The sequence below is a fragment of the Lepidochelys olivacea genome (genome assembly GCF_965140295.1).
Source record: "Lepidochelys olivacea isolate rLepOli2 genome assembly, chromosome: 14".
Taxonomy (NCBI): domain Eukaryota; kingdom Metazoa; phylum Chordata; order Testudines; family Cheloniidae; genus Lepidochelys; species Lepidochelys olivacea.
The window spans coordinates 34634484-34659182 of NC_140424.1; the positions used below are offsets into that span (position 1 = coordinate 34634484).

General features: G+C 50.9%; 3 protein-coding genes across 3 annotated transcripts in view; 1 reads left to right on the forward strand and 2 right to left on the reverse strand.

Annotated features, from left to right (window-relative positions):
- Positions 1 to 24699, forward strand: part of LOC311530631 (C-type lectin domain family 2 member D-like) — a gene marked incomplete at both ends in the record, with an annotated part of 432554 nt that overhangs the window by 341721 nt on the left and 66134 nt on the right.
- The window catches only part of LOC311530626 (maestro heat-like repeat-containing protein family member 7), a 94269-nt gene that overhangs the window by 26422 nt on the left and 43148 nt on the right, over positions 1 to 24699 (reverse strand). The gene's annotated exons all lie outside the window — the stretch shown is intronic.
- On the reverse strand, positions 12423 to 16831 carry LOC311530209 (C-type lectin domain family 2 member D-like; the record flags this gene model as incomplete). Its single annotated transcript, XM_084646681.1, has 2 exons — positions 12423 to 12700; positions 16728 to 16831. Coding segments are annotated over 2 exons (255 nt in total), but the record flags the coding sequence as incomplete, so codon positions are not given.

A 24699-nucleotide genomic window follows, 5' to 3' on the forward strand; every position in this document is an offset into this window, starting at 1 on the left:
CCAGGATAGAAGGCTCTTAGGCTACAAGAATACAGCCAGAGTGGGGGAGGTAAGGGCACTGTGCCAGGGCATGACACAGCTCAGGGGGTGTGGCTGGCTGGGTTCCCTGCAGTGGATGCCCCCTGGAGACAGGAAAAGAGCCCACTCCTTATTTCCAGTTCAGAGTTCCTCATCCAGCAACCAGTGGGACAGGCTGGTGCTAAAGGTCCCACATTGGAACCTCGCTAGTTGCCGTGATTTGAGTGTCTTACATGGCTGCATTGCTCTGTGGCATAAGGAAGATCCCCGGGTGGGTGAGTTAATATAGGATTATGGCTCTGGGTGTCTCTCTGCTCCTTGTCCCCCTGGCTGATCCCCAAGTGTCTGAGAGGAGAGCCCTGAGTCAGTCAGTCATGATTGCTTGATCAGACCCTTTTTAATTCCCTGCACCCTGTAGAAGCAGAGAAAGGAGGTGGGCTTTGCCCAATTCCATTGCCAGTCAGGAAGCAGAATGCCCCAACCTGGGAACTGGGTAGGGGACATAGTGAGCTCCAGAGCCAATATGGACCACATGCGCCCCCCTCATGTCTCCAGCCCTGGCCAGGGAATGGCAGAGTATCTGGACCTCAGCCACTGTTCCAAAGAAGCACATTGTCACTGAGCCAAGTTGCGGCTACTTGCTGCACAAGTAGAAAATCAAAAACACCCCCGCGCCCCGTCTCACAACTGTGGTGAGAATATCCAAACCTTCGAACACACCGTAAAACAGTGCCCCCAGCCTGGAGTCAAAGGTGAAATGGGTGATTGCCACAACATCACAGAGGAGACCTTGAAGTGGCTCCTGGATCGACAAGGGCATCGACAGAACGCTGCTCCACAGACGCCCCGTGAGAGAGACTGTGTGAGCTTGTCCCGCCTCACACAAGCTGAATTGCTGCCGCGGAAGAAACGTCTCCGAGGAGCGTCTGGGATGGGGACTGGGCCATGAGTCTCCTTGTCCTTGTCAGGCTGCAGGTTGGATTCCCCTTGAAGAAACCAAGGAGATGCAGAGGCCATTCCCAGCAATGAGAGAAATCACTAAGCTGGAGTGAAGAGACCTTTGGTCTGTCAGCTCCAACCCCCTCGCCCCACACAACACACACACACTCCTCTAGCCGCTGAGGTGCAGGAGATCTCTCTGCTGGAAGCAACAGAGGGTCCCCTGTCATCTCTGTGCCCTGCACAGCAGAGTGGGCCTGCTCACACACATTGGAGATCCATTTCCAGCCCATCCTGGCCCCTGCCAGAAATTGCCCTTCCGAAAGAGCCACTGGAGTCTTTGGTCCCTCAGCATCTGCGACCTCTTAATAAAGGGGCTTCCCTTAGCCCTGGGACCCTGAAAACCTCCTGGGGAATGAAGTGCCTTGGCCACAGCAGCTCTCTTCCCCGCTCTTTGGGGCACTAGATGCCATTGTACCGCCAGGACTTGGAGGCTGGCTCTGGCCAATCTGCTCGAGTCCCGTGTCCTCTTGGTTTTAGGTCTTTGGAAAATTCTTCTCCATCAGTCAGAAAAGATCCTTCCTTCAGACAGCAGTGCTGGCTATCCACGACCCCGTGCTGCGTGTCAGCCAGGCTGGGCTGGTGCTCGTCTACTCCCTCCTGGGGGAAGCCCAGCAACTGATGGGGGTCACGGTAAGCAGCTGCAATCTACTCAGGGGCTTGGGGTGGGGGCCAGGGCCTCATTCCCATCCTATCGCCTTTCGCTGGCCTGGTGGCAAGGAGCCTAGTGGGGACTTCTGGACTTCATGGACTTCTCTTCTTAGGATGTGGTGCTCTGCTATCACTCCTGGAAAGGACAGGAGAGTCCCCTAAGAGCCCTCTGGGAACCTTTCCTGCCCCACAGAGCTGCCCCCATTTCCCCATAGCCTAGTGTCCATGTCACCTGAGCCACCCTCGAGAGTTGCTCCCTTCCCCGGCAGCCTGGGAGGCCAAGGACTGACTGGTGAGGGTGACCGAGCAGGAAGGGCTGAGGCACATGGGCGTGGGAAGCTGGTGTTGCTGCTGGTAGGGCTAGACCCGCTTTCGAGAGATTGGGAGGATTCAGTCAGCAGCGGCTGCTGACCTGCCTCGTTCACCAGGGCTGCCATCCTGTGGCTTCAGCTTTTGTCACTAGGGTGACTTGGGGAAAGGTCTCAACCTCTCCCCATCCCACTTCACTGCTGCCAGAATCCCTCCTGCCCCCCGCCACCCTGCTAGAGCCCCCTCTCTGCCCTACCTGGGTGGGGATGGAGGTGGGGGTGGAGGAGAGGGTTCTACGAACTTGAGCGGTGTCCCCAGGTGTGTTGGAGGTGGAAGAGCTGTCAGGGGCAGTGATGGGGAGGTGGCAGAAGCTCACCCGACAAGGAGGGGGGTTGGCACTGGAGGTCACTAGAGAGGACAGCAAGCCTCCATCCTGGGCGTCAGGAGGGTGAATCCACCAATCAAACATGAGCAGCTGCTGGGTGGAAATGATGGTGCTGGTTCCAGGTGCCCTTAATTCTCCCTGATTCCTGGGCAGTGTCTCCGTCTCTGACATGTTCTCGTTCCCCTGCAGCACGAGGATGTCACAGCCAATGTCATGGGCCAGCTTCACATCATCAGGCACTTGCACCAGATGCCCGAGGTGCTGCAAGGGCTGTGGCTCATCTGATGCTCTTAAAGGTTCCCCTCCCTGTTCAGCAAGTCCCGCTCCCTGCTGCAGGTACTGCTCTGTCTCACTGTAAATGCGGGGCTAGTGGAAGCGGAAATGGAGGCCCCTGGCACTCACAGAAATTCTCTGCCCTCTCTGTGGAGCCGGGTCCTTCCCTTGGCCCCCCAAATTCCTCCATCTGGGGCAGGAGCTCTTTCCCTCCCACCCATATCCCTCCCCTCTTTCCTTGATCTCACCCCCATCCCATTCCCCGTGCTCCCAGGCAGAGATCTTCCTGCCCCATATGGCGCAGAAAGACCTTTGTGTCAGGGCTACAGACTGTCTGCCCAACTGAAGCTCAGGAAGCTCCACAATGAGGAGGTGAGGATGGGACAGAGGCTCAGGGCTAGCTTCATCTCCTGCCCTTTATTCTTCTTTGGGCTCTCAGAGTCTGATATGAAGAGGAGCCTCCTCCCCACGCCACGTCTTCTGGGCCCTGGGGTGTGTGACAGCCTCCAAGATGGCTGCAGTCAGAAGCTGAACCACCTCAGGAAGCAGTGGGGGCAGGTCCCTTGTCCGAGGAAACCAAGCAGTGGTAGTTCTCAAAGAGGCTGAGAGGGAAGACCCCACTCCCTCATGGAGGTAAGAGCCATTGACTTCTTTGGGCATCTGGGTTTCTTGGGGGAGAAATGGGATCCCTGCTGCATAGCCTGGCTGGGAGCTTCCCCCATCCCTGGGACAGAGACATCTCCATCAATGTGCCACCCTTGTTTTTTTCCTAGCAAGCGACTCCCCAGAGAACTCCTCAAACCTGTTCTCCTGGGAGCGTTTCTGGGAGGAAGCTCCCATCCCTCAGTCTCCAACTCCATCATGCAGTCTCTTTCACCTAACTTCTCCGCTCTCCAGCTCCACTTCCCGCAGCATGACAAACGGACCTTCAGCTCCTAGAGAACAGACTCTGACCTCCTTCTGATCAGCAATGGGGTTTCACCATCCCCTCAGCAAACCTGTCAGCCGGGCTGGACCGGATTTGAAGGAGGAGGATATCTAACAGGGTGGCTTGGCCTATGGCTGCCTAGCCTGGGGCTAGGCCAAATTGATGACCAAGTGAGCCTCATCTGAGAGGAAACAAGGGAAAACAGCAGCAAAAGTACAGAAGCAGAGCGAGCTGTTCAGTCGACAGCCTTGGGCCAAAACCTGGAGTCCAGGGTAGGACTGGGTTCTCTCACCGTCCCTAAGGAAGGGGACACAGAAGACCATAGAAACCCAAGAAGGGCAGGCCGAGCCGAAATCAGGCGGAGGAAGAACTCCCCACGAGGGTGGAAGGCCTTGTTTCTGTTCAAGACATTTTTGGACTTTGTTTGGAAGCAGCACGACCCAGGAAGGAGTGGAGTAAAGGCCAGTCACCTGGTTGGAGGGCTGAGTTCTCAGCCAAAAAACTGCAAGAGTGAGTATCAGTGGGGTTGCTAGCCCAGCTAGAAAGCGGTGAGACGAGGCTGGCCAGCATCTAGCGGTGAGTGAACTCTGGTACGCACCTGCTTCCATTCTGGAAACAGCCTGGTATTGGAGAATGAGTGGGGAGAGCAGGGAGGTGGGAGGGGTTCCTGAGGCTGGGGTGGGGAGGAAGCTGTGGGGCTGGGAGGGGAAGGACACGGCCCAGCTTGTGGGAGGGATCCTGCTGGCTGTGTCTGGAGCCCTGTGTAGCCTCTTCTGTGGGAAGTTCCCATGGATCAGTGGGGCCTGAATCTCTCCTGCTCCTTTAGTCTCTTTGGGCTTCACAGGAGATGTCTGGTGAACTGCCCTTGGACTCTGGGCCGAGCACCGCTCAGAAATTATTCGCTATCTTTAGAGAGACAGGGCACAGTTCAGCCTGTTGGGTAGGCTGGAGACTCACACTTCACTCAAACACACAACGCTGAGGTTCTTTGGGAAGCACAGTAACAAGGAAGAGATTTAAGTGAAACTAAGCAAGAGAAAAAGACAAATTTCAAACAGACAAACAAAACACAACACACTTTGTAGTGACTTAAACTGAACCTTAACAAGTCACAATCTTTGCCTTAGCTGTTTCCAGACTAACATCTCAGCTTTCCTAACAGACCTTCTTTGATGTCCCTGTAGGGTACAAAACTTCTCTGTCGAATCCGCAGATTTGATTGCTTCGTCTTCTGGTTTCAGACCCTCTGTTCTCCTTCTGGGCTGCCTGGACCCTGACTGTAACATCTCTCTGGCCCAGCCTCTTACACAGATGTGTGCTGCAGTCAGCCCAGTGCAGGGAGCAGTCGGGACAGATGATCTGAAACACACTGCTCTGAGCAGCAGGGTAAGGGGGCCGGGGGGCTGGAGAAGGGCATGGGGTCCCAAGGGACAGTCAGGGGACAGGGAGCAGGAGGGGTTGGATGGGTCAGGGGTTCTGTGGGGAGCCTGTCAGGGGGTGGGCATATGGAGAGGGGTTGGGGGAGACAAGGGACAGGGAGCAGGGGGGGGTTAGATGGGTCGGAGGTTCTGCGGGGGCAGTCAGGGGACAGGGAGTGGTTGGATAGGTGTGGGAGACCTGGGGGTCTGTCAGGGGGTGGGGGTGCGGATAGGGGGCGGGGCAGTCAGGGGACAGGTACGGGGGGAATTTCTAGGGGGGCAGTTAGGGTGGGGGGGTCTAAGCAGGAGACAGGAAGAAGGAAGGCTTAGACAGAGGGCGGGGTCTGGGGGGGTGGCGATCAGGGGACAAGGAGCAGCAGGGGTTGGAGGGGTTAGCAGTTCTGTGGGGGGCAGTCAGGGGGCAGGAAGTGGGAGAGAGTAGATAGGGGGTAGGGCTACAACTCCCCCCCCCCCCGGAGTGTCCTCTTTTTTGAAAGTTCAAATATGGTAACCCTGCCCTATGGGCCAAGCCTCCACTCCTGAGAGTTCAGGCGAACCTCCCCCTGTTCTCAGGGAGTCTTTGGCTTTCACGGCTGGGCCTGCCTGCCGAGACAGAGGACTCAGTGTTTCCATCAGGCTGCTCAGCTGCAAATGCAGCCACCCAAAGATGTGAAGAATGGAAGCGAAAGAGCAAAGCTGGATCCTCCGCTGAGCTCCTGCCATCAAGTGAGCACAGCCTGGGAGAGACGAGGGAAAGCTCCAAGGTGGCTGGTGGCTGCAGGAATCCAGGGGAGGAGAAATAAATAGTTCATGATGAATCCTACGGGCTTTGTCTTGTGTGGTGAAGGGTTTAAAATGGGTCTAGTTACTATCACATTCAACTTTGCAATCACTGTGTCTGATTGAAGGGCAGGTCTGGAAAGGTGAGAGGTCACTCGAGGAGCTTCAATCTCCGATTCGGTCCCTATTGCCTGCTTTGACCAGCTGATCTCACCCCAACACATCCCTCAGGTGGTCGCAGTGGTGAGCTCTTTCCCCCTTTTTCTGGATTAGCCGCCAGCATGGGGACAGGATCCATGTGGCCAAGGAAATGGAGAGGCATGGGGGTCACTTGCAGAGGCATGCAGAGAACTTGCAGAGTTGCCTGTTAATGCAGCTCCTACAGGGGAGCACGGTAGGGTACTGTGCACTCAGGGGCACCATTTCAAATTTTGGTGGTGACGGGGAGAATAATTTCACCATGAATCAAAGGGCTACTTAGGCACCTGAAAACTCTAGTGTTTTGGCAGATAACCTAGCAATGAGTTGACAGGAACACTTGCCAGACTGCTTTCCGGGGAAGACAGCTATAAGAATGGATCCAGGGAATGGTTCTGTATCTCTGAGGTGTTTGGACACTTTCAGGGAACATTTCCGATGCAAGACAGAGATCCCCAAAGTTATCCTGGGTACCCCTGAGAGACTTATGGAAAACTAGCAGATACCACATCTCTGCTGTCACTTTGCCCTGACAAACTTGGACTGTCCCAACCTGTTCATGTATTTTACCTGCTTTCACCTCTCAATAACTTTCACATATAAAAGAAAGAAAATTAAATATATGACGTAGTTACACCGATATAGGGCCGTAGCATAAACTCGACCTCAGAGTTGTCCCATTGAAATGGAATTATTCACAGAAGTCATTAAAGTTAAACATGCACGTAATTGTTTCCAGGGCTGAGATTAAGGCCACAGCTTATGAGAGGGGCAGACGCAAGAAGAGAAGAGCGGTGCAAAAGCTGAAATACCACTTGGAACTTGGTCCAAACAATGCAGCATGACAAATAAACTCATCTTGTTATACAGTATAGAGCTGGTTCAAAATGGTTTTACACTGAGAATGTAACCTTTTAACTAGAAATGCCACTTGGGATTACATTGATCATTTGAAAAAAGTTCCCTTTTTAAAAAAAACATTTTGGATTTCTCTGCCCACTTGAAAGAGAATGTGGCGTTTTTCCCACCAAAACTAAACAGAAATTTGATCATTAAAAACATTTGCAAATAAGTTTCAAGAATATGGGGGGAAGTGGTTTCTTCTTCAATTTTCATGACCCTCTCCACCCCCGCTATTTTTGACCAGTTCTAATTATGAATAAATGTCTGTATGTCCATGAATGATAACTATGTCTGCTACTGAAACATTTACAAACAATGGCTCTCATCAGGAGAACTGAGGTCACATTACACAGAGAAACACCCAGGCCTGAATTAAATTAATCTTTAATTCCTGCAGACTCCCGGTCATCCTGGGGGATTGGCAATGCTCCTCCAGTTTCTGGGCCACATCCGTGTCTCCATCTAATGGATCCCTTCCTCTGGGTTCCTGGGTCAAGCGTCTGTCCTCCATGAGTAGGTCTCCTTCCCCATTCTCCAGGGCTGGGTCTCGATTCCTGTTTCTGGTTCCCTGGGCCTGGGCCCTGTCCCTGTCACACACGGCGGGGAGCTCAGATTCCTGTGAATCCTGCGGACTTCCAGGCTGCTGGGAGGGATGAGTCAGCAGCTTCCTGAAGACGAGTCGCGAGTAGGCAAACACTTTCCCTCTACCTTTCCAAAACCCACATTCGTATAGTGAGACTAGCACCCCCACCACTGCCACCACTCCAATCACCATGAAACGATTCCAGGACGCTGGCTCTGAAACAAAAAAAGAGAGAGAAAGGCCCCATGACTAAGGGAGTCCGTTAAATCATCCCACTGCTGCCATGAGGATCCCAGAAGATGAAGACGTTCCTGGGATACAGTAAGAGCTGAGTTGGGTCGTGTGCACATGGTCACCACTCAGAGCAGCGGGAATGAGATCTCCAGGCTCATTATCCCCATCGGCTAACCTGATGGAGGGAGAAAGGTGAGCCTGGCAAAGCAGCCGCTGTTCCAGAGTCTGGAAACTGGGATTTTTAAAATGCTCCGGGATGGGGTCCCTCAGGTCTTAAGGTTAGAGGGGATGGTTAGGATCATCTCCTGCAGCGTCTCCTGAAGCGTGGGGAAGGGCTAGCCATGGTGGGAAGGGTGGGGTTTGAAGATGTATACAAGAAAATGGGGGGTGGGGTCGCTAACACATTGCTGATGGGTGAGGGGTACGATTGGTTTCTTTGCCTTGAGGAGGGGGTTCAGCTTTTAAAAGTTTTGGAAGCAATAATTTAGTCTGAGCCCTGGCCTAACCCAGGCCAGAGAATGTCGCCTACTGATTCCTGCACCCAGTCCAGTGATTTATGGCACTGACTTGGCATTGAGAGGGATTTTACCATAGGCTGAAATCCAGCTGCAGAAGGGAAAGGGCATTAGAAGCTGAAAGACCCCAGAAGTGGCTCTGGTTTTCTACTCAAAATAACCACACAGGGCTGACTTTCCCTGGCCCAATGCCTTGCAGTCATGCAGCAGCGCCTAGTGAGTTCCGTGTGCAGGCAGGCTCCCAAATCCAGACAGCGGCACTTCACATCCGATTTGCCCTGGCGTCAGGGACTGCCCTGAGCGCCCATCCTGCAAACACGTACACACCTGAGCCCTCCCACTGTGATCCAAGGCTACTCCTGCTGATGGAGTTAAACACGTGGCTAAAGCGTTTGCAGAGGTTCCAAAGAGCTGAGGCTCCTTGTAAAAGGAACATTACTTCAGTTATTCCTATCTTGGGTTGATGAGATGCTGCTGCCTGCCCCTTCCCTTCACAGCTGAGTCTCCCACCCAGTGGAATTCTCCAAGGAACTTCCCACTCCAAGAGACAGAGGTGCCTGAAGTGGCCATTAGCCTCTTAAGTCCCTTTGGGAATCCAGCCCTAACCGTTCATCGGGACAAGTCCTCAGCTCCCTGCAGCTGTCCCGTTACCCAGGTTGCACGGTGCAGGTTTCCTCTCACCCATCAGACTTTGTTTTTAAAGGAAAGCTGAGATGCAGGAGATCAAGGTGGCGCTTCCAATGAACAAGTACCAGGTCACCGACCCCATGGGATTCAGCCTCGTATGGTCCTTGCTCCAGACCCCCTAACTCTGTGGTTCTCAAGCAGGGGTACATGTATCCCTGGGGTAAACAGAAGTCTTCCGAGGAGTAGGTCAACTCATCTAGATATTGGCCTCGTTTTACAGGAAAGTTAGAGATGAAGGACAACACCAGAGCCAAGCCTCCCATTAGGGTGAGGGGGAGGAAACACTCACCCATGGGCCTTTCCTTGTTACAGGGACCCACAGTGACACGGACTCTCTCTCACTCTGCAGCTTCTCAGGCTCTGCTGCTGGGAACAGCTGCGGGTGGATAAAAGGCAGCCAGGTTCTGTCTGAGACGTGTGCCGCGGAGCTCAAATGGATCTGCCAGAAAGAAGCAGCCCTGATAGAAACAGTGCAACTGAGGATCCACATTTGTGTATCTGTAATGTGAAGTACCCCCTGTTCAGTCTCCTGGGTAGGGCCCTTCCAAATTCACCCATCCAGTTTGGTAAATTTCATGGTCATGAGATTTTTTTAAAGTCTTTTAAATTTCACAGTTTTAGCTATTTCAATCTGAAATGTCACCCTGTTGTAACTGTGTGGATCCCATCCCAGAAGAGGGTCAAGGGGGGGGGGTCTCAAGGCTATTGGGGGAGGGGTGTCACGGTATTGCTCCCCTTACATCGGCACTGCTCCTGGCAGTGGTGCTACCTTCAGAGCTGGGCTCCCGGCCGGCAGCCACGGAGCTTTCTGCTGCTGGGGGAGGTTCCTGGCGGTGGCTCTGATCTGGCCCTGGGAGCAGCCCATGCAGGGGACGAGGTCCTGTTCCTCCCCAGCCCAGCCCGAACTTGCAGCTAGAGCCTGGCACACGGTAGGAGCCCCTGCCCGGGACGCTCCCAGCCCTGCCCCTCCCCCGTTCCAGGGTCCAGCACTCAGAGGTTAAAAGGGCCTGGAGCTGGCGGGGGGCGGGGCTCCCTCCTGACCACCGCGCGCGCTCGGGGCAGTTCCCCACGTCACCCACCCATAAGGTTGCCCACCCCCCCACCCAGCAGCTGCTGCTCTTTGGCCGCCCAGCTCTGAAGGCAGGGTAGACGTAAGGGGGGCAGTACTGGGACATATTTCCCGCCCCCCCCAGACAGATGTCACAGGGGAGACCAGATTTCACAGACTGTGATGCATTTTTCATGGTCATGAATTTGGTAAAGCCCTACTCACGGGGCGGGACTGGGCTTTAGGCAGAGCAGAACTCTGGGCGGGGCTGGGACTCAGGTGCCCCGCGCAGTCACAGTTCCTCTCCTCGGTCCTCCTCACTGGGCTGGGGCCTTGGGGTGTCATTTCTAACTGCCCCAGACCTGCAGTAAGTTAATACCCTGCAATGCTTCCCAGGGTACCCAGGGCTGGGAGGCACCTCGCCACCACCTGCCCTTTGCCTGAGGGAGCCTTGTCTGTGCCTGCCAGGGGTCAGCTCCCCAACTCCACTGGCCACACGCACTCGCTGCTGGGCCTGCCGTCACTGCAGGGTAGCAATAGGCCCACTCTGCCCTCAAGCCCTCTGAGCATCTGTCTGGAGCGTCCAGTCCCTGGTCCCCTGAGCACTGGCAGGATTCACAGATTCACTGTTTCCAAAGGAACAGTAACATCCTCGGCCCCAGCTTACCAGGTCCAGCTCAGATCACTGCTCCACTTAACACACAGCGCTGCCATAGGCTCATAGTGAAATCACCCCTCAGTTCAACAAAGCCAAGAGTCGAGTGGAAGTGTTGGAAATTATGGTGACCATTGGGCTATTGGCCCTTGACACAGACCTCACATGCCCCCTTTGGTGAACTATTCTGTAGACCACTGGTTCTCAACCAGGGGAACATGTACTCCTGGCCGTATGCAGAGGTCTTCCCGGGGAGACATCAACTCATCAAGATATTTACCTAGGTTTACAACAGGCTACATAAAAAGCACTAGCGAAGTCAGTACAAACTAAAATTTCAGATAGTGACTTGTTTACACTGCTCTATCCCTATACACTGAAATGGAAGTACAAGATTTATATTTCCATTGATTTATTTTATTATACGGTAACAATGAGAACGTCAGCCATTTTTCAGTAATAGTGGCTGTGACTCTTCTGTATTTTTTGTGTCTGATTTTGTAAGCGAGTAGTTTTTAAGTGAGGTGAAACTGGAGTTTCGCTTTTTAAGTGAGGTGGCAAATCAGACTCCTGAAAGAGGTACAGTCATCTGGAAAGATTTAAAATGACTGATGTAACAATCAGACCCAGGGGATTCCTGGAAAACCTTCTGTGCTGCCTGCCACTTGGCACCAAGGGGTCCCTGGGTCACATACATCGGTCCCCCAAAATCCATCTCTGGGCAGGCTCAGCTCCTCTCTCCTTCAAGGAGGGAACTGGAGCCGAGGCCGTGCAATAGCGCTGTCTGCAGTGTCCTGAGAGAGTGCGCGCCAACCTCAGGGCAGACTGCTGGGAACCAGGGCACAAATCCAAACTGGCTGAAAATTCTAGACCTAGATTTCACCAACCAAACATGCAGGGTAACCTCCCCCGGCATCCTAACAGCCTAGCCATGCAGTCCCCTTGGGTACTCCGATCTGTCTCGCAACCCAGGTGAGCCTGCCTTTGAGAGACAGATGGTCTCTCACACTCAGAATCACAACAGTATTCAGGTTACTCCCAGTCCCACAGGTCCAGGCACCCCAGGTAACTGCACCTGAGACGTCACACCAAAGACCGTGCATGTAGCCAGTCTTATTATATGACAATTTATTAAAAAGGAAATAAGATTTATTTACAAGGCTAAAGAGGGTAAACATACATACACAACGAAGCTACAAAGTTTCAAAAGGTAACAGAAGCATCTATAGCAGACATGGGGACTTTGGCATGACCTGCCACCTGGTCTGTCTGTGTCACACCTACCCCCTCCCTGCCCTTTGCAAACCCACTGGGCTCCAGGAAGGGAGAGAACAGACATTTCTCCTCTTGCTCCTACGTTCCAGGCCCTAGGTGTCCCACGAGGAGTGTAACAGGGGGTCTACTCCCTTGGTGGGTGCAGCGCTCTTAAAACTAAAAATGGAATATTTAAACCAGTTTAAAACATTCATGCTTTTATCCAAAGCAATATCTGGCAACAGCAAAAAAAAAGGAACTGGTGGTGTAATCCTGCAAACTTCAAAATCAATTGGGTTTTCAAAAGACCCCCAAAAACTGACCCATAAAAAACACTTTGTTAAAAAGTTCCTGGGCGGGGGCGGGGGGGGAACGACAGCGGCACGGGAATGTAGAACATCCCCCCATAGCTCTGTGGGGGAATGTCAGGGCAGCGAAAGCTGAGGCTGGTGCCTTGGCTCAGTTAGGCAGAGCTCCTGGTCCAGCTGAGGTAGGTTAGAAAGGCTGGATTTGAGCCGTTCCACTGGCGGAAAAAGAGATGGCACGGGTGGGGGGACAAGATGTGCAAACAGCATCTCTGGTTTTCACCTAAGTCCACAGTGCTCTGCCCAGTGATGCGCAGAGCATTCCCCGATATTCTGGAATTGCTCAGATGTGATCTTGTCAAGAGATCAGTCCGGCTTTTCCGGGACTAATTCCACAGTACTCTCCTTACGAGCCCCCTACCACGGCAGCCTCCTGTGCCTGTGTAAATGCATCGGGTTTGGTGCAGATCCAGGGTCTCTCACTGGTGCATCGCCAGCTGCTGACCTCATTCACATCGTTCAGATACGCGCAGTCTCCTCCTCCTCCGATCGGAAACCTGCAAGACAGAAGCCAGGGAGCTGGTGTCAGGTAGGAGTTGGACATTTCCCATCAGTCACAGGCAGGGAGAGACGCTCTCGCACAGTGCAGGGAGCTGCTGCACTCACAGCCCCTCACGATTCCCCTTCCTGCACCTGCCACAGGACCCAGCTAGAAAGGGGGCAGTGGGGCAGCAAGGCCAGGAAAGGTTCGAAGATCAACTGACCTCCATGGAGCATTTATGCTGGGTGGGTATTAACCCAGTTCCTACTCTCGCCCCCCACACACCCAGCTGGGTCTGGATGGGCCCCTGCAGGCCCAACCCACCCAAACTGCCCTGGGCGCAGGTTCCAGGTGACTCTCAGCGTGGCGAGGAGCAGGAGTAATGCTGCACAGAAGAGCTGGGTCCAGGGCTCCCTGGACAGTTTACATCAGCTCTCAGGCCAGAGGCCTGTCAGGACAAGCTGTATTGCAGGGGGCGGCTGGAGTGAAATGCCAGCAGCACAAACCCAGAGGCCATGGGGTGACCCCAGCCACTCACACAGAGCTTCCCGTCAGAGCTGGAGGCCAGCGCTTCCCACCTGGGAACAGGGTGGGATCCAGGTCCACAGGCAAATCCTCCCCCATGGTCCCATCCTGGCTACTCACAGTAGACATGTGCTCCGCTAGGAGAAGGCCCAGCAAAATTCTTTGGGCAGGCTGGGATCTCCCTGCCCTCAGGCCACCAGCCTCTGGCTCGGGGTGAGATCTGTCCCAGAGAAGGGAGAACCCAGCTCACAGCCACCTGAGCAGTTGGCTGTGGGTGACTCCCCCACCAGCATCACCCCAGATGAGCTCTCTGAGGGGATGGCAATGATGCACCCAGAGCCTTCTGCTGGGGCGGGCGCCCGCAGGGTGGCAGATTTCAGGGTTAACACCCCACTGAGATGCCTGTTTACCCAGTTCCGGTAAACTGGCGTCACATTAGCTATCCTCCAGTCATCGGGTACAGAAGCGGATTTAAATGATAGGTTACAGACTACAGTGAGTAGTCCTGCAATTTCACATTTGAGTTCCTGGGACTGGTGACTTGTTACTGTTTAGTTTCTCAATTTGTTCCAAAGCCTCCTCTAATGACACCTCCATCTGGGACAGTTCCTCAGATTTGTCACTTAAAAAGGACGGCTCAGCTTTGGGATTCTCCCTCACACGATCAGCCGTGAAGACTGCTGCAAAGAATTCATTTAGTTTCTCTGCAATGGCATGGTGCCAGCTGCGGTGTGGACAGACCCCAAACAGGCCGGCTAACAGATGGGCTCATGATGCAATCACAAAGACAGACTGCTGCCGACACCAGGGCATCCTTGCTGGAATATGGGAAAATATCTGACTGGGATCAAACAACGGGTCATCAACTGACTTGTTTTCTAAGCCTCCTCTGGGCACATTTTCCAGCTTCCCATCAACCGCAAAGGGCTCTTTTAGCTGTAAGTACCTAAGACTGGCCACATGGGTCAGACCAATGGCCCATCTAGCCCAGTGTCCTGTCCTCCGATACTGGCCAGCGGTAGGTGCTTCCGAGGGAATGAACAGAACGGGGTCATTATCGAGTGATCCATCCCATTCACACCCAGCTTCTGGCAGTCAGATGTTTATGGACACTCAGAACATGGGGTTGCATCCCTGACCACCCTGGCTGATAGGAACTGGTCGAGCTATCCTCTGTGAACTTATCTACTTCTTGTTTGAACAGAGTTATACTATTGGCCTTCACAACATCCCCTGGCAACAAGCTCCACAGGTTGACTGTGTGTTGTGTGAAGAAATACTTCCTAATAACATCAGCCACACTATCAGAGGCTAGTTCACCTGTACATCCACCAATGTGATATATTCCATCATGTGCCAGCAAAGCCCCTCTGCCATGTGCATTGGTCAAACTGGACAGTCTCTACGTAAAAGAATAAATGGACACAAATCAGATGTCAAGAATTATAACATTCATAAACCAGTCGGAGAACACTTCAATCTCTCTGGTCACACAATCACAGACATGAAGGTCGCTATCTTAAAACAAAAAAACTTCAAATCCAGACTCCAGCGAGAAACTGCTGAATTGGAATTCATTTGCAAATTGGATACTATTAATTTAGGCTTAAATAGAGACTGGGAGTGGTTAAGTCATTATGCAAGGTAGCCTATTTCCCCTTGTTTTTTTCTCCCCCCCCCCCGACGTTCTGGTTAAACTTGGATTTATGCTGGAAATGACCCACCTTGATTATCATGCACATTGTAAGGAGAGTGGTCAGTTTGGATGAGCTATTGCCAGCAGGAGAGTGAGTTTGTGTGTGTATGGGGGGGGGGGGGTGAGAAAACCTGGATTTGTGCTGGAAATGGCCCACCTTGATTGTCATGCACATTGTAGGGAGAGTGGTCACCTTGGATGAGCTATTACCAGCAGGAGAGTGAGTTTGTGTGTGTATGGGGGTGGGGGGGTGAGAAAACCTGGATTTGTGCTGGAAATGGCCCAACTTGATGATCACTTTAGATAAGCTATTACCAGCAGGACAGTGGGGTGGGAGGATTTATTGTTTCATGGTCTCTGTGTGTATATAATGTCTTCTGCAGTTTCCACAGTATGCATCCGATGAAGTGAGCTGTAGCTCACGAAAGCTCATGCTCAAATAAATTGGTTAGTCTCTAAGGTGCCACAAGTACTCTTTTTCTTTTTCCTTTTGTTTGTGTCAGACCTGCTGCCTATTCATTTAATTGTGACAGGTTTCAGAGTAGCAGCCGTGTTAGTCTGTATTCGCAAGGAGAAAATGAGGACTTGTGGCACCTTAGAGACTAACCAGTTTAGTTGAGCATAAGCTTTCATGAGCTACAGCTCACTTCATCAGATGCATTCAGTGGAAAATAACAGTGAGTAAATTCATATATAGAAGGAACATGAAAAAATGGTTGTTTAAAACTATTTCTCCCCCTCCCCCCCCCCCCCGACCACCACTGTTCTTCAGATGCTCTTGTAAACTCCTGGAAATGTGCTGGAAATGGCCCACCTTAATTATCACTTCAAAAGGTTTTCTCTCTCTCCCCCCACCCCACTCCCCTGCTGGTAATAGCTCATCTTAAGTGATCACTCTCCTTACAGTATGCGTGTTAAACACTCATTTTTCATGTTGTGTGTGTATATAAATTTACTCACTGTTATTTTCCACTGAATGTATCCGATGAAGTGAGCTGTTAAATGTTAAATTTAATTACATTATGGTCACTATTACCGAGCAGTTCAGCTACATTCCCCACTTGGACCGGACCCTGTGCTCCGCTTAGGCCTAAATCAAGAATGGCCCCTTCCCTTGTGGGTGCCAGGATTAGCTGCTCCAACAAGCCGTCATTGATGGTGTCTAAAAATCACTTCTCTGCATCCCATCCAGAGGGGACATGTTCCCAGACAATATGGGGATAGTTGAAAACCCCCATTATTATTGGGTTTTCTGCTTCTGTAGCCTCTCTAATCTCCGTAAATTTCACAGTCCCCATCCTGGTCAGTAGTATATTCCTGCTGCTAGATTCCTATTCTTCAAGTGTGGAATTTCTATTCTGAGAGATGCTAGGATACAGCTGCATTTGTTTAAGATTTTTACTCTATGCTTTCCTGGACATGTAGTGCCATTCTCCCGCCAGCGTGACCTACTCTGCCGTTCTTTCAGCGCTGATGGTCCAGGGTCAAACCCTGCTATCGGATCAACTGGGGTTTGGTTATTTGATCACACCCACATTCCACTGAAATCCCTCTTGGGATGTCGTCTGGGCCATCTCTACTGTACCCCAGTTCTCACGGCAGCCCCAGGCACTCAGCATTTGTGACTATCAGGCATCTTTAACGCAGATGGCCCCACTAAAGCCAGACAGATCTGAAAGCTTTGGCCAGTCTCCCAGCAGACAACACTTGCTTCCACCCATCACTAATACACAGAGTACATAGCACTGACTGGTGCGTCGGCCTGAACTCGCTATCTCAGACGCCAGGGACCCAAAGCCCAGGGAATTCACAGAGGACTTACAGGTTGTTGAATTTGGTGCCATTGGCCCATTTCCAGAGCTGCCCAGGGTCCCTCCGGAGGCCAATCCAGTGGTCACGTCTGCCTCTATAGCGCAGCAGGACAGGACAGGCCGGTGGAGCAATTCATAGGACGGTGGAAGCTGCTTGTGGGACTCGGAGCAGTTCGGGGACCGGCCGGTGGAGCAGTTTGTGGGATGGCGGGAGTTGCTTGTGGGGAGTGGAGCGGAGCGAAGCAGTTTGTGGGGCGGCTGGCAGAGTGGAGTGAAGGCCTATGGAGCTGTGGGGCGGTCAGCTTCAGATCATGTAAGGTGCCCCTTACCTCTCTTCTGCCCCCCATCTCCACCCAGGTTAGGAGGTAAAGCTCTGCAGATCAACTTTCGAACTCTGGGGCTGCCCTGACCAGGGACAGAGACTTTTGGGTCATTGGACTTTTGGGACTTTGGGTGATTTCGGGTTGCTGGACTCAAGAACCAAAGGAAAAGGGCATGCCCCAATTTGCTTGGGGTGGGTTTTTTGCTCATGGGTTGTGTTACAAATCCTGTTGGTGGTGTTTCCCCAACATAATGCCACATTGTTTCTCTCTGTTATTAAAAGGCTTTTTGCTACACACAGACTATGTGCTTGCGAGAGGGGAAGTATTGCCTCTTGGAGGCGCCCAGCGGGGGTGGTATATATTTGTCCCAGGTCACTGGGTGGGGGCTCGAGCCGGTTTGCATTGTGTTATTGGAATGGATCCCCTAGATGTTGAACCCGGCCCTTGTTGCTGCCAACTGTGACGGGCAGAAGGGTTACAAATCCCCTTGTCATTTTATATCTTAATGCAACCCCAAAGCATGGAAGGCTGGTAACAGCTGAAGTGTTACCAGTGAGGCACAGGCACCCACTACTCCAACTCATTTGCTCAGTGAGTCTGCCTCTGTGCTCAGTTTGTCCGGAGTCTGCTGTGTGACTCCCAGAAACTCGGGGGACACAACAGACCGTCATTATGCCTCAAGATGGTCTCTTTGCCTCGCACAAACTCTTCTTCCAGAATCCCCTTTGAATTTCACTCTTTATCCAAAAGCAATGTGCCCATCTGAATGCAGAGCTGTATGAACCCTCTTACGAGCAAACTTTTCGGTCTCTTTTCCTGCTTGTGAATGATCTGTTAATCAATAAGAATTTTCCTAGAATTGTTCATTGTTTAAAATTGTTTGCTGAACATTTTTAACAAGCCCCTTGGAACTGGTGTGGTTTTCTTCTCGAACTGTTTGAAGAAATATTCCTTCCTGTATTGGGTAATTGGAATTCAGTAGTTGGTTTATATGAGTGGTGATCTAAATCATATGGCCTAGCTTCCATTCCCTAATTGGATGGCCAAATTTTTATAAGCAGGAGGGTTGCCCAAACAAATAACAGAGGGATAGACAGATAGAGGAAAAGACTTTAGGAAAAGAGCTAGCAGGCCTAGAGAATTTCAGGACACTTTAAATCTCTTCCTGTTTTTTCATGCAACTTAGGCACTTTTGAAAATTTATGCTGAATACTTAAAAATAGCTGGGGACCTTTCTGAAGGAAAGAATCACTGAGCCAAATTTATTAGCTGCCTAGCTTATTTTACATCCAGTTTTCTTGTGTCGCAGTCACTCCAGATAATTGCAAGTACATGCAGTCATATTTGATGTGATGGTTCTGCTCAGATATTTGTCTAGCTATGCCTCTGGACGAGGGGTTTGGGAAGTTGTGTATTCTTATATACAAAAAAACCCCCAAACCCTATATACCTGCCATGTATATAGATTTATATGCAATGGGCTCATTTTATGTTACATCCTCATTTACAAACCACTCGCTCCATGGTGCTATTTGTGAAAGGTCCATTTGCATACTTGATCCATTTCATTTCATTCACTTATATGAATATCAGTAGGAAACTAATGGAAGAATGAGGCCATATTTTGAGGGATGATGTTTATTTATGTGGACTAGAGGTCTTCATATCTTAGAATCATGCTTAAAATAATGTTAAATTGAGTGTTTTCCTTCTGAGCCATTAAATGGATGAAACTATGATCGATTCAGATAATTGTGGGAAGTGCCATTTTTATTTTGATAAAATGTTTGCAAACTCTTCAAAAACATTTTCGCTCAGCTGTGTCTGAAACCCTCCCTGTTGCCCGGAGAAAGTTGATTCAGTGCCAGAAAGACATGACTGCTTTCTACTCGGTTCTGTTTTTTCTAGCAGCCAGCCTTTCCGGTCCACTGTTGCCAGCACTGTAAATTAACACATGCACAAATTGTAGCAGCAGATACTTTTATTAAATTGCTTGTTTACTGGGGCCATTAGCTACGGCCACCACATTTTAAAAAAGCAGTATGATTACAGTTTTATTCTCGGTCTTCTAGGAGAATGAAGAAAGCTACTGACCCTAGCTTTGACTCTTTCCCGGGCCTCAATAGCTACTAGAATCCAAATGATCTTGCATCTAGTCCCTAATAATATGAAACATTCATCACCTTGCTCTCAGTCACTTCAAAATTCACTTTGTTCAGTCACTGGCGGTATGCTTGGACAGAAATGAAGCAGTAGGGCAGCATGCCTGTCTGGTTTACCACTAGATTACAGCAACATTTATTGTGTGTGAAACACTCCCATGTTAAAGATGTTCACACCTGGGATGACCCACACATGTGAACTTCAAGAGCCCTCACCTCTCTCTCATGTGGTCGTTTAACTTCCCTGAATACATCAATGAAAATCTGTGGTGGTGAGGAATGCATCTATCAACTTCTGCAGTGCTGAGGCAATGCTCTTTAAAAAGAGGAAAGGAGAGACCAAACAATCAAGTAAGGGTACATAACTAAACCCTTGAGAGTCTTGAGGAAATATTAAAAGACAGAGAAGAGAGCAAAAATAGTAAAACGTATAGGGAGATTTGTTCCCAGATTTGGGTGACTGATGACTCTTGTGGTGTCAATGGGCTCCCAAAAAAGGGCAGAAGCGATTACTCAATACTATACTATACTGTACAGAACAGTGAGAAAACCTAGTACTTTAATCTGAGGGTATGTCTACACTACGAAATTAGGTCGAATTTATAGAAGTCGGTTTTTTTGAAATCGGTTTTATATATTCGAGTGTGTGTGTCCCCACAGAAAATGCTCTAAGTGCATTAAGTGCATTAACTCGGCGGAGCGCTTCCACAGTACCGAGGCAAGCGTCGACTTCCGGAGCGTTGCACTGTGGGTAGCTATCCCACAGTTCCCGCAGTCTCCGCTGCCCATTGGAATTCTGGGTTGATATCCCAATGCCTGATGGGGCTAAAACATTGTCGCGGGTGGTTCTGGGTACATATCGTCAGGACCCCGTTCCCACCCTCCCTCCCCCCGTGAAAGCAAGGGCAGACAATCATTTCGCGCCTTTTTTGTCTGCTGCCAGCCAAAGATGTAAAGGATAGATGGAGTGGGTCAGAACAAGAAATAGACCAGATTTGTTTTGTACTCATTTTCCTCCTCCCCTGTCTAGATCACACTGCAGTCAGTCACAGAGAAGGCGCAGCAAGGTTAATCTAGCCATGTATCAATCAGAGGCCAGGCTAACCTCCTTGTTCCAATAACAACGATAACTTTGGTGCACCATTTCTTATTGGAACCCTCCGTGCAGTCCTGCCTGAAATACTCCTTGATGTACAGGCACACCCTTTGTTGATTTTAGCTCCCTGAAGCCAACCCTGTAAGCGGTGTCATCAGTCGCCCCTCCCTCCGTCAGAGCAACGGCAGACAATCGTTCCGCGCCTTTTTTCTGTGCGGACGCCATACCAAGGCAAGCATGGAGGCCGCTGAGCTCATTTTGGCAATTAGGAGCACATCAACCACCACACGCATTATCCAGCAGTATATGCAGCACCAGAACATGGCAACGCGATACCGGGCGAGGAGGCGATGTCAGCGCGGTCCCGTGAGTGATCAGGACATGGACACAGATTTCTCTGAAAGCATGGGCCCTGACAATGCATGCATCATGGTGCTAATGGGGCAGGTTCATGCTGTGGAACGCCAATTCTGGGCTCGGGAAACAAGCACAGACTGGTGGGACCGCATAGTGTTGCAGGTCTGGGACGATTCCCAGTGGCTGCAAAACTTTCGCATGCGTAAGGGCACTTTCATGGAACTTTGTGACTTGCTTTCCCCTGCCCTGAAGTGCATGAATACCAGGATGAGAGCAGCCCTCACAGTTGAGAAGCGAGTGGCGATAGCCCTGTGGAAGCTTGCAACGCCAGACAGCTACCGGTCAGTTGGGAATCAATTTGGAGTGGGCAAATCTACTGTGGGGGCTGCTGTGATGCAAGTAGCTCACGCAATCAAAGATCTGCTGATATCCAGGGTAGTGACCCTGGGAAATGTGCAGGTCATAGTGGATGGCTTTGCTGCAATGGGATTCCCTAACTGTGGTGGGGCTATAGACAGAACCCATATCCCTATCTTGGCACCAGAGCACCAAGCCGGCGAGTACATAAACCGCAAGGGGTACTTTTCGATAGTGCTGCAAGCTCTGGTGGATCACAAGGGACGTTTCACCAACATCAACGTGGGATGGCCGGGAAAGGTGCATGACGCTCGCATCTTCAGGAACTCTGGTCTGTTTCAAAAGCTGCAGGAAGGGACTTTCTTCCCAGACCAGAAAATAACTGTTGGGGATGTTGAAATGCCTATATGTATCCTTGGGGACCCAGCCTACCCCTTAATGCCATGGCTCATGAAGCCGTACACAGGCAGCCTGGACAGTAGTCAGGAGCTGTTCAACTACAGGCTGAGCAAGTGCAGAATGGTGGTAGAATGTGCATTTGGACGTTTAAAGGCGCGCTGGCGCAGTTTACTGACTCGCTTAGACCTCAGCGAAACCAATATTCCCACTGTTATTACTGCTTGCTGTGTGCTCCACAATATCTGTGAGAGTAAGGGGGAGACGTTTATGGCGGGGTGGGAGGTTGAGGCAAATCGCCTAGCTGCTGGTTACGCGCAGCCAGACACCAGGGCGGTTAGAAGAGCACAGGAGGGCGCGGTACGCATCAGAGAAGCTTTGAAAACCAGTTTCATGACTGGCCAGGCTACAGTGTGAAAGTTTTGTTTGTTTCTCCTTGATGAAACCGCCCGCCCCTTGGTTCACTCTACTTCCCTGTAAGCTAACCACCCTCCCCTCCTCCTTTTAATCACCGCTTGCAGAGGCAATAAAGTCACTGCTGCTTCACAGTCATGCATTCGTTATTCATTCATCACACAAATAGGGAGATGACTACCAAGGTATCCCAGGAGGGGTGGTGGAGGAGGGAAGGAAAATGCCGCACAGCACTTCAAAAGTTTACAATTTTAAAATTTATTGAATGACAGCCTTCTTTTTTTTGGGCAATCCTCTGTTGTGGAGTGGCTGGTTGGCCGGAGGCCCCCCCACCGCGTTCTTGGGCGTCTGGGTGTGGAGGCTATGGAACTTGGGGAGGAGGGCGGTTGGTTACAGAGGGGCAGCAGTGGCAGTCTGTGCTCCAGCTGCCTTTGCTGCAGCTCAACCATACACTGGAGCATTCTGGTTTGGTCCTGCAGCAGCCTCAGCATTGAATCCTGCCTCCTCTCATCACGCTGCCGCCACATTTGAGCTTCAGCCCTGTCTTCAGCCCGCCACTTACTCTCTTCAGCCCGCCACTTACTCTCTTCAGCCCTCCACCTCTCCTCCCGGTCATTTTGTGCTTTCCTGCACTCTGACATTATTTGCCTCCACGCATTCGTCTGTGCTCTGTCAGTGTGGGAGGACAGCATGAGCTCGGAGAACATTTCATCGCGAGTGCGTTTTTTTTTCTTTCTAAGCTTCACTAGCCTCTGGGAAGGAGAAGATCCTGTGATCATTGAAACACATGCAGCTGGTGGAGAAAAAAAAAGGGACAGCGGTATTTAAAAAGACACATTTTATAAAACAGTCGCTACACTCTTTCAGGGTAAACCTTGCTGTTAACATTACATACATAGCACATGTGCTTTCGTTACAAGGTCGCATTTTGCCTCCTCCCACCGCGTGGCTACCCCCTCAACCTTCCCCCCTCCCTGTGGCTAACAGCGGGGAACATTTCTGTTCAGCCACAGGCAAACAGCCCAGCAGGAATGGGCTATACTGAGTGTCCCTGAAGAAAAGCACCCTATTTCAACCAGGTGACCATGAATTATATCTCACTCTCCTGAGGATAACACAGAGAGAGAAAGAACGGATTTTGGTTGAATGCCAGCAAACATACACTGCAATGCTTTGTTCTACAGTGATTCCCGAGTATGTGTTACTGGCCTGGAGTGATAAAGTGTCCTACCATGAAGGACGAAATAAGGCTGCCCTCCCCAGAAACCTTTTGCAAAGGCTTTAGGACTACATCTAGGAGAACCGCAAATGCCAGGGCAAAGTAATCCTTTCACATACTTCCTTTTAAACCATGTATAGCATTTTAAAAGGTACACTCACCAGAGGTCCCTTCTCCGCCTGCTGGGTCCAGGAGGCAGCCTTGGGTGGGTTCGGGGGGTACTGGCTCCAGGTCTAGGGTGAGAAACAGTTCCTGGCTGTCGGGAAAACCGGTTTCTCCGCTTGCTTGCTGTGAGCTATCTACAACCTCCTCCTCATCATCATCTTCTTCGTCCCCAAAACCTGCTTCCGTATTGCCTCCATCTCCATTGAAGGAGTCAAACAACACGGCTGGGGTAGTGGTGGCTGAACCCCCTAAAATGGCATGCAGCTCATCATAGAAGCGGCATGTTTGGGGCTCTGACCCAGAGCGGCTGTTCGCCTCTCTGGTTTTCTGGTAGGCTTGCCTCAGCTCCTTCAGTTTCACGCGGCACTGCTTCGGGTCCCTGTTATGGCCTCTGTCCTTCATGCCCTGGGAGATTTTCACAAAGGTTTTGGCATTTCGAAAACTGGAACGGAGTTCTGATAGCACGGATTCCTCTCCCCAAACAGCGATCAGATCCCGTACCTCCCGTTCGGTCCATGCTGGAGCTCTTTTGCGATTCTGGGACTCCATCATGGTCACCTGTGCTGATGAGCTCTGCATGGTCACCTGCAGCTTGCCACGCTGGCCAAACAGGAAATGAGATTCAAAAGTTCGCGGTTCTTTTCCTGTCTACCTGGCCAGTGCATCTGAGTTGAGAGTGCTGTCCAGAGCGGTCAGAATGGAGCACTCTGGGATAGCTCCCGGAGGCCAATACCATCGAATTGTGTCCACAGTACCCCAAATTCGAGCTGGGAACGTCGATTTAAGCGCTAATCCACTTGTCAGGGGTGGAGTAAGGAAATCGATTTTAAGAGCCCTTTAAGTCGAAATAAAGGGCTTCACTGTGTGGACGGGTGCAGGTTTAAATCGATTTAACGTTGCTAAATTCGACCTAAAGTCCTAGTGTAGACCAGGGCTGAGAGGATGCTGTTACAGTTGCCAGCAATAACTGAGCAGTGTGGTTTGGATGGGGGTTAGATTTCCAGTACTGCTTCTTATTTCAAAATGGGAATAAAACAGCATAGCTGTCAGAATCCTTAAGGACTACTTGAAAGCCAAAAATGTAACAACCAGGTAGATGCAGTTATAAGTAGGCTATCTAGAGTACAATAGAAAGAAATTTCCCCCCAGATAATAGGGATTGATGTAGTTCTTGTACTGGTGTAAAACTCCTTTACCTCCATTATTTCAGTGGAGTCACTCCTGGTTTACAGTGGCATGAGATTAGAAGCAAGCCCTAAGCATCAAGTAACATCAGAAAATAGTCAACACCCCTGCACTTCAGAGTTAGTTTAGTAACACTGACTTTTTTTGGAAATGTGTAGATTCTGACTCAGGATAACCTCTGTTGTATGAATCAGTGTGTTGCGTTGATATTCAGAGCCAAAATAAATCTAGTTTATGAAATTCTCCTTGAGCTGAGCAGATATTGTAGATGGCTTGGACTATCTCTTGCAACAGGCGGAGGTCAGGAAT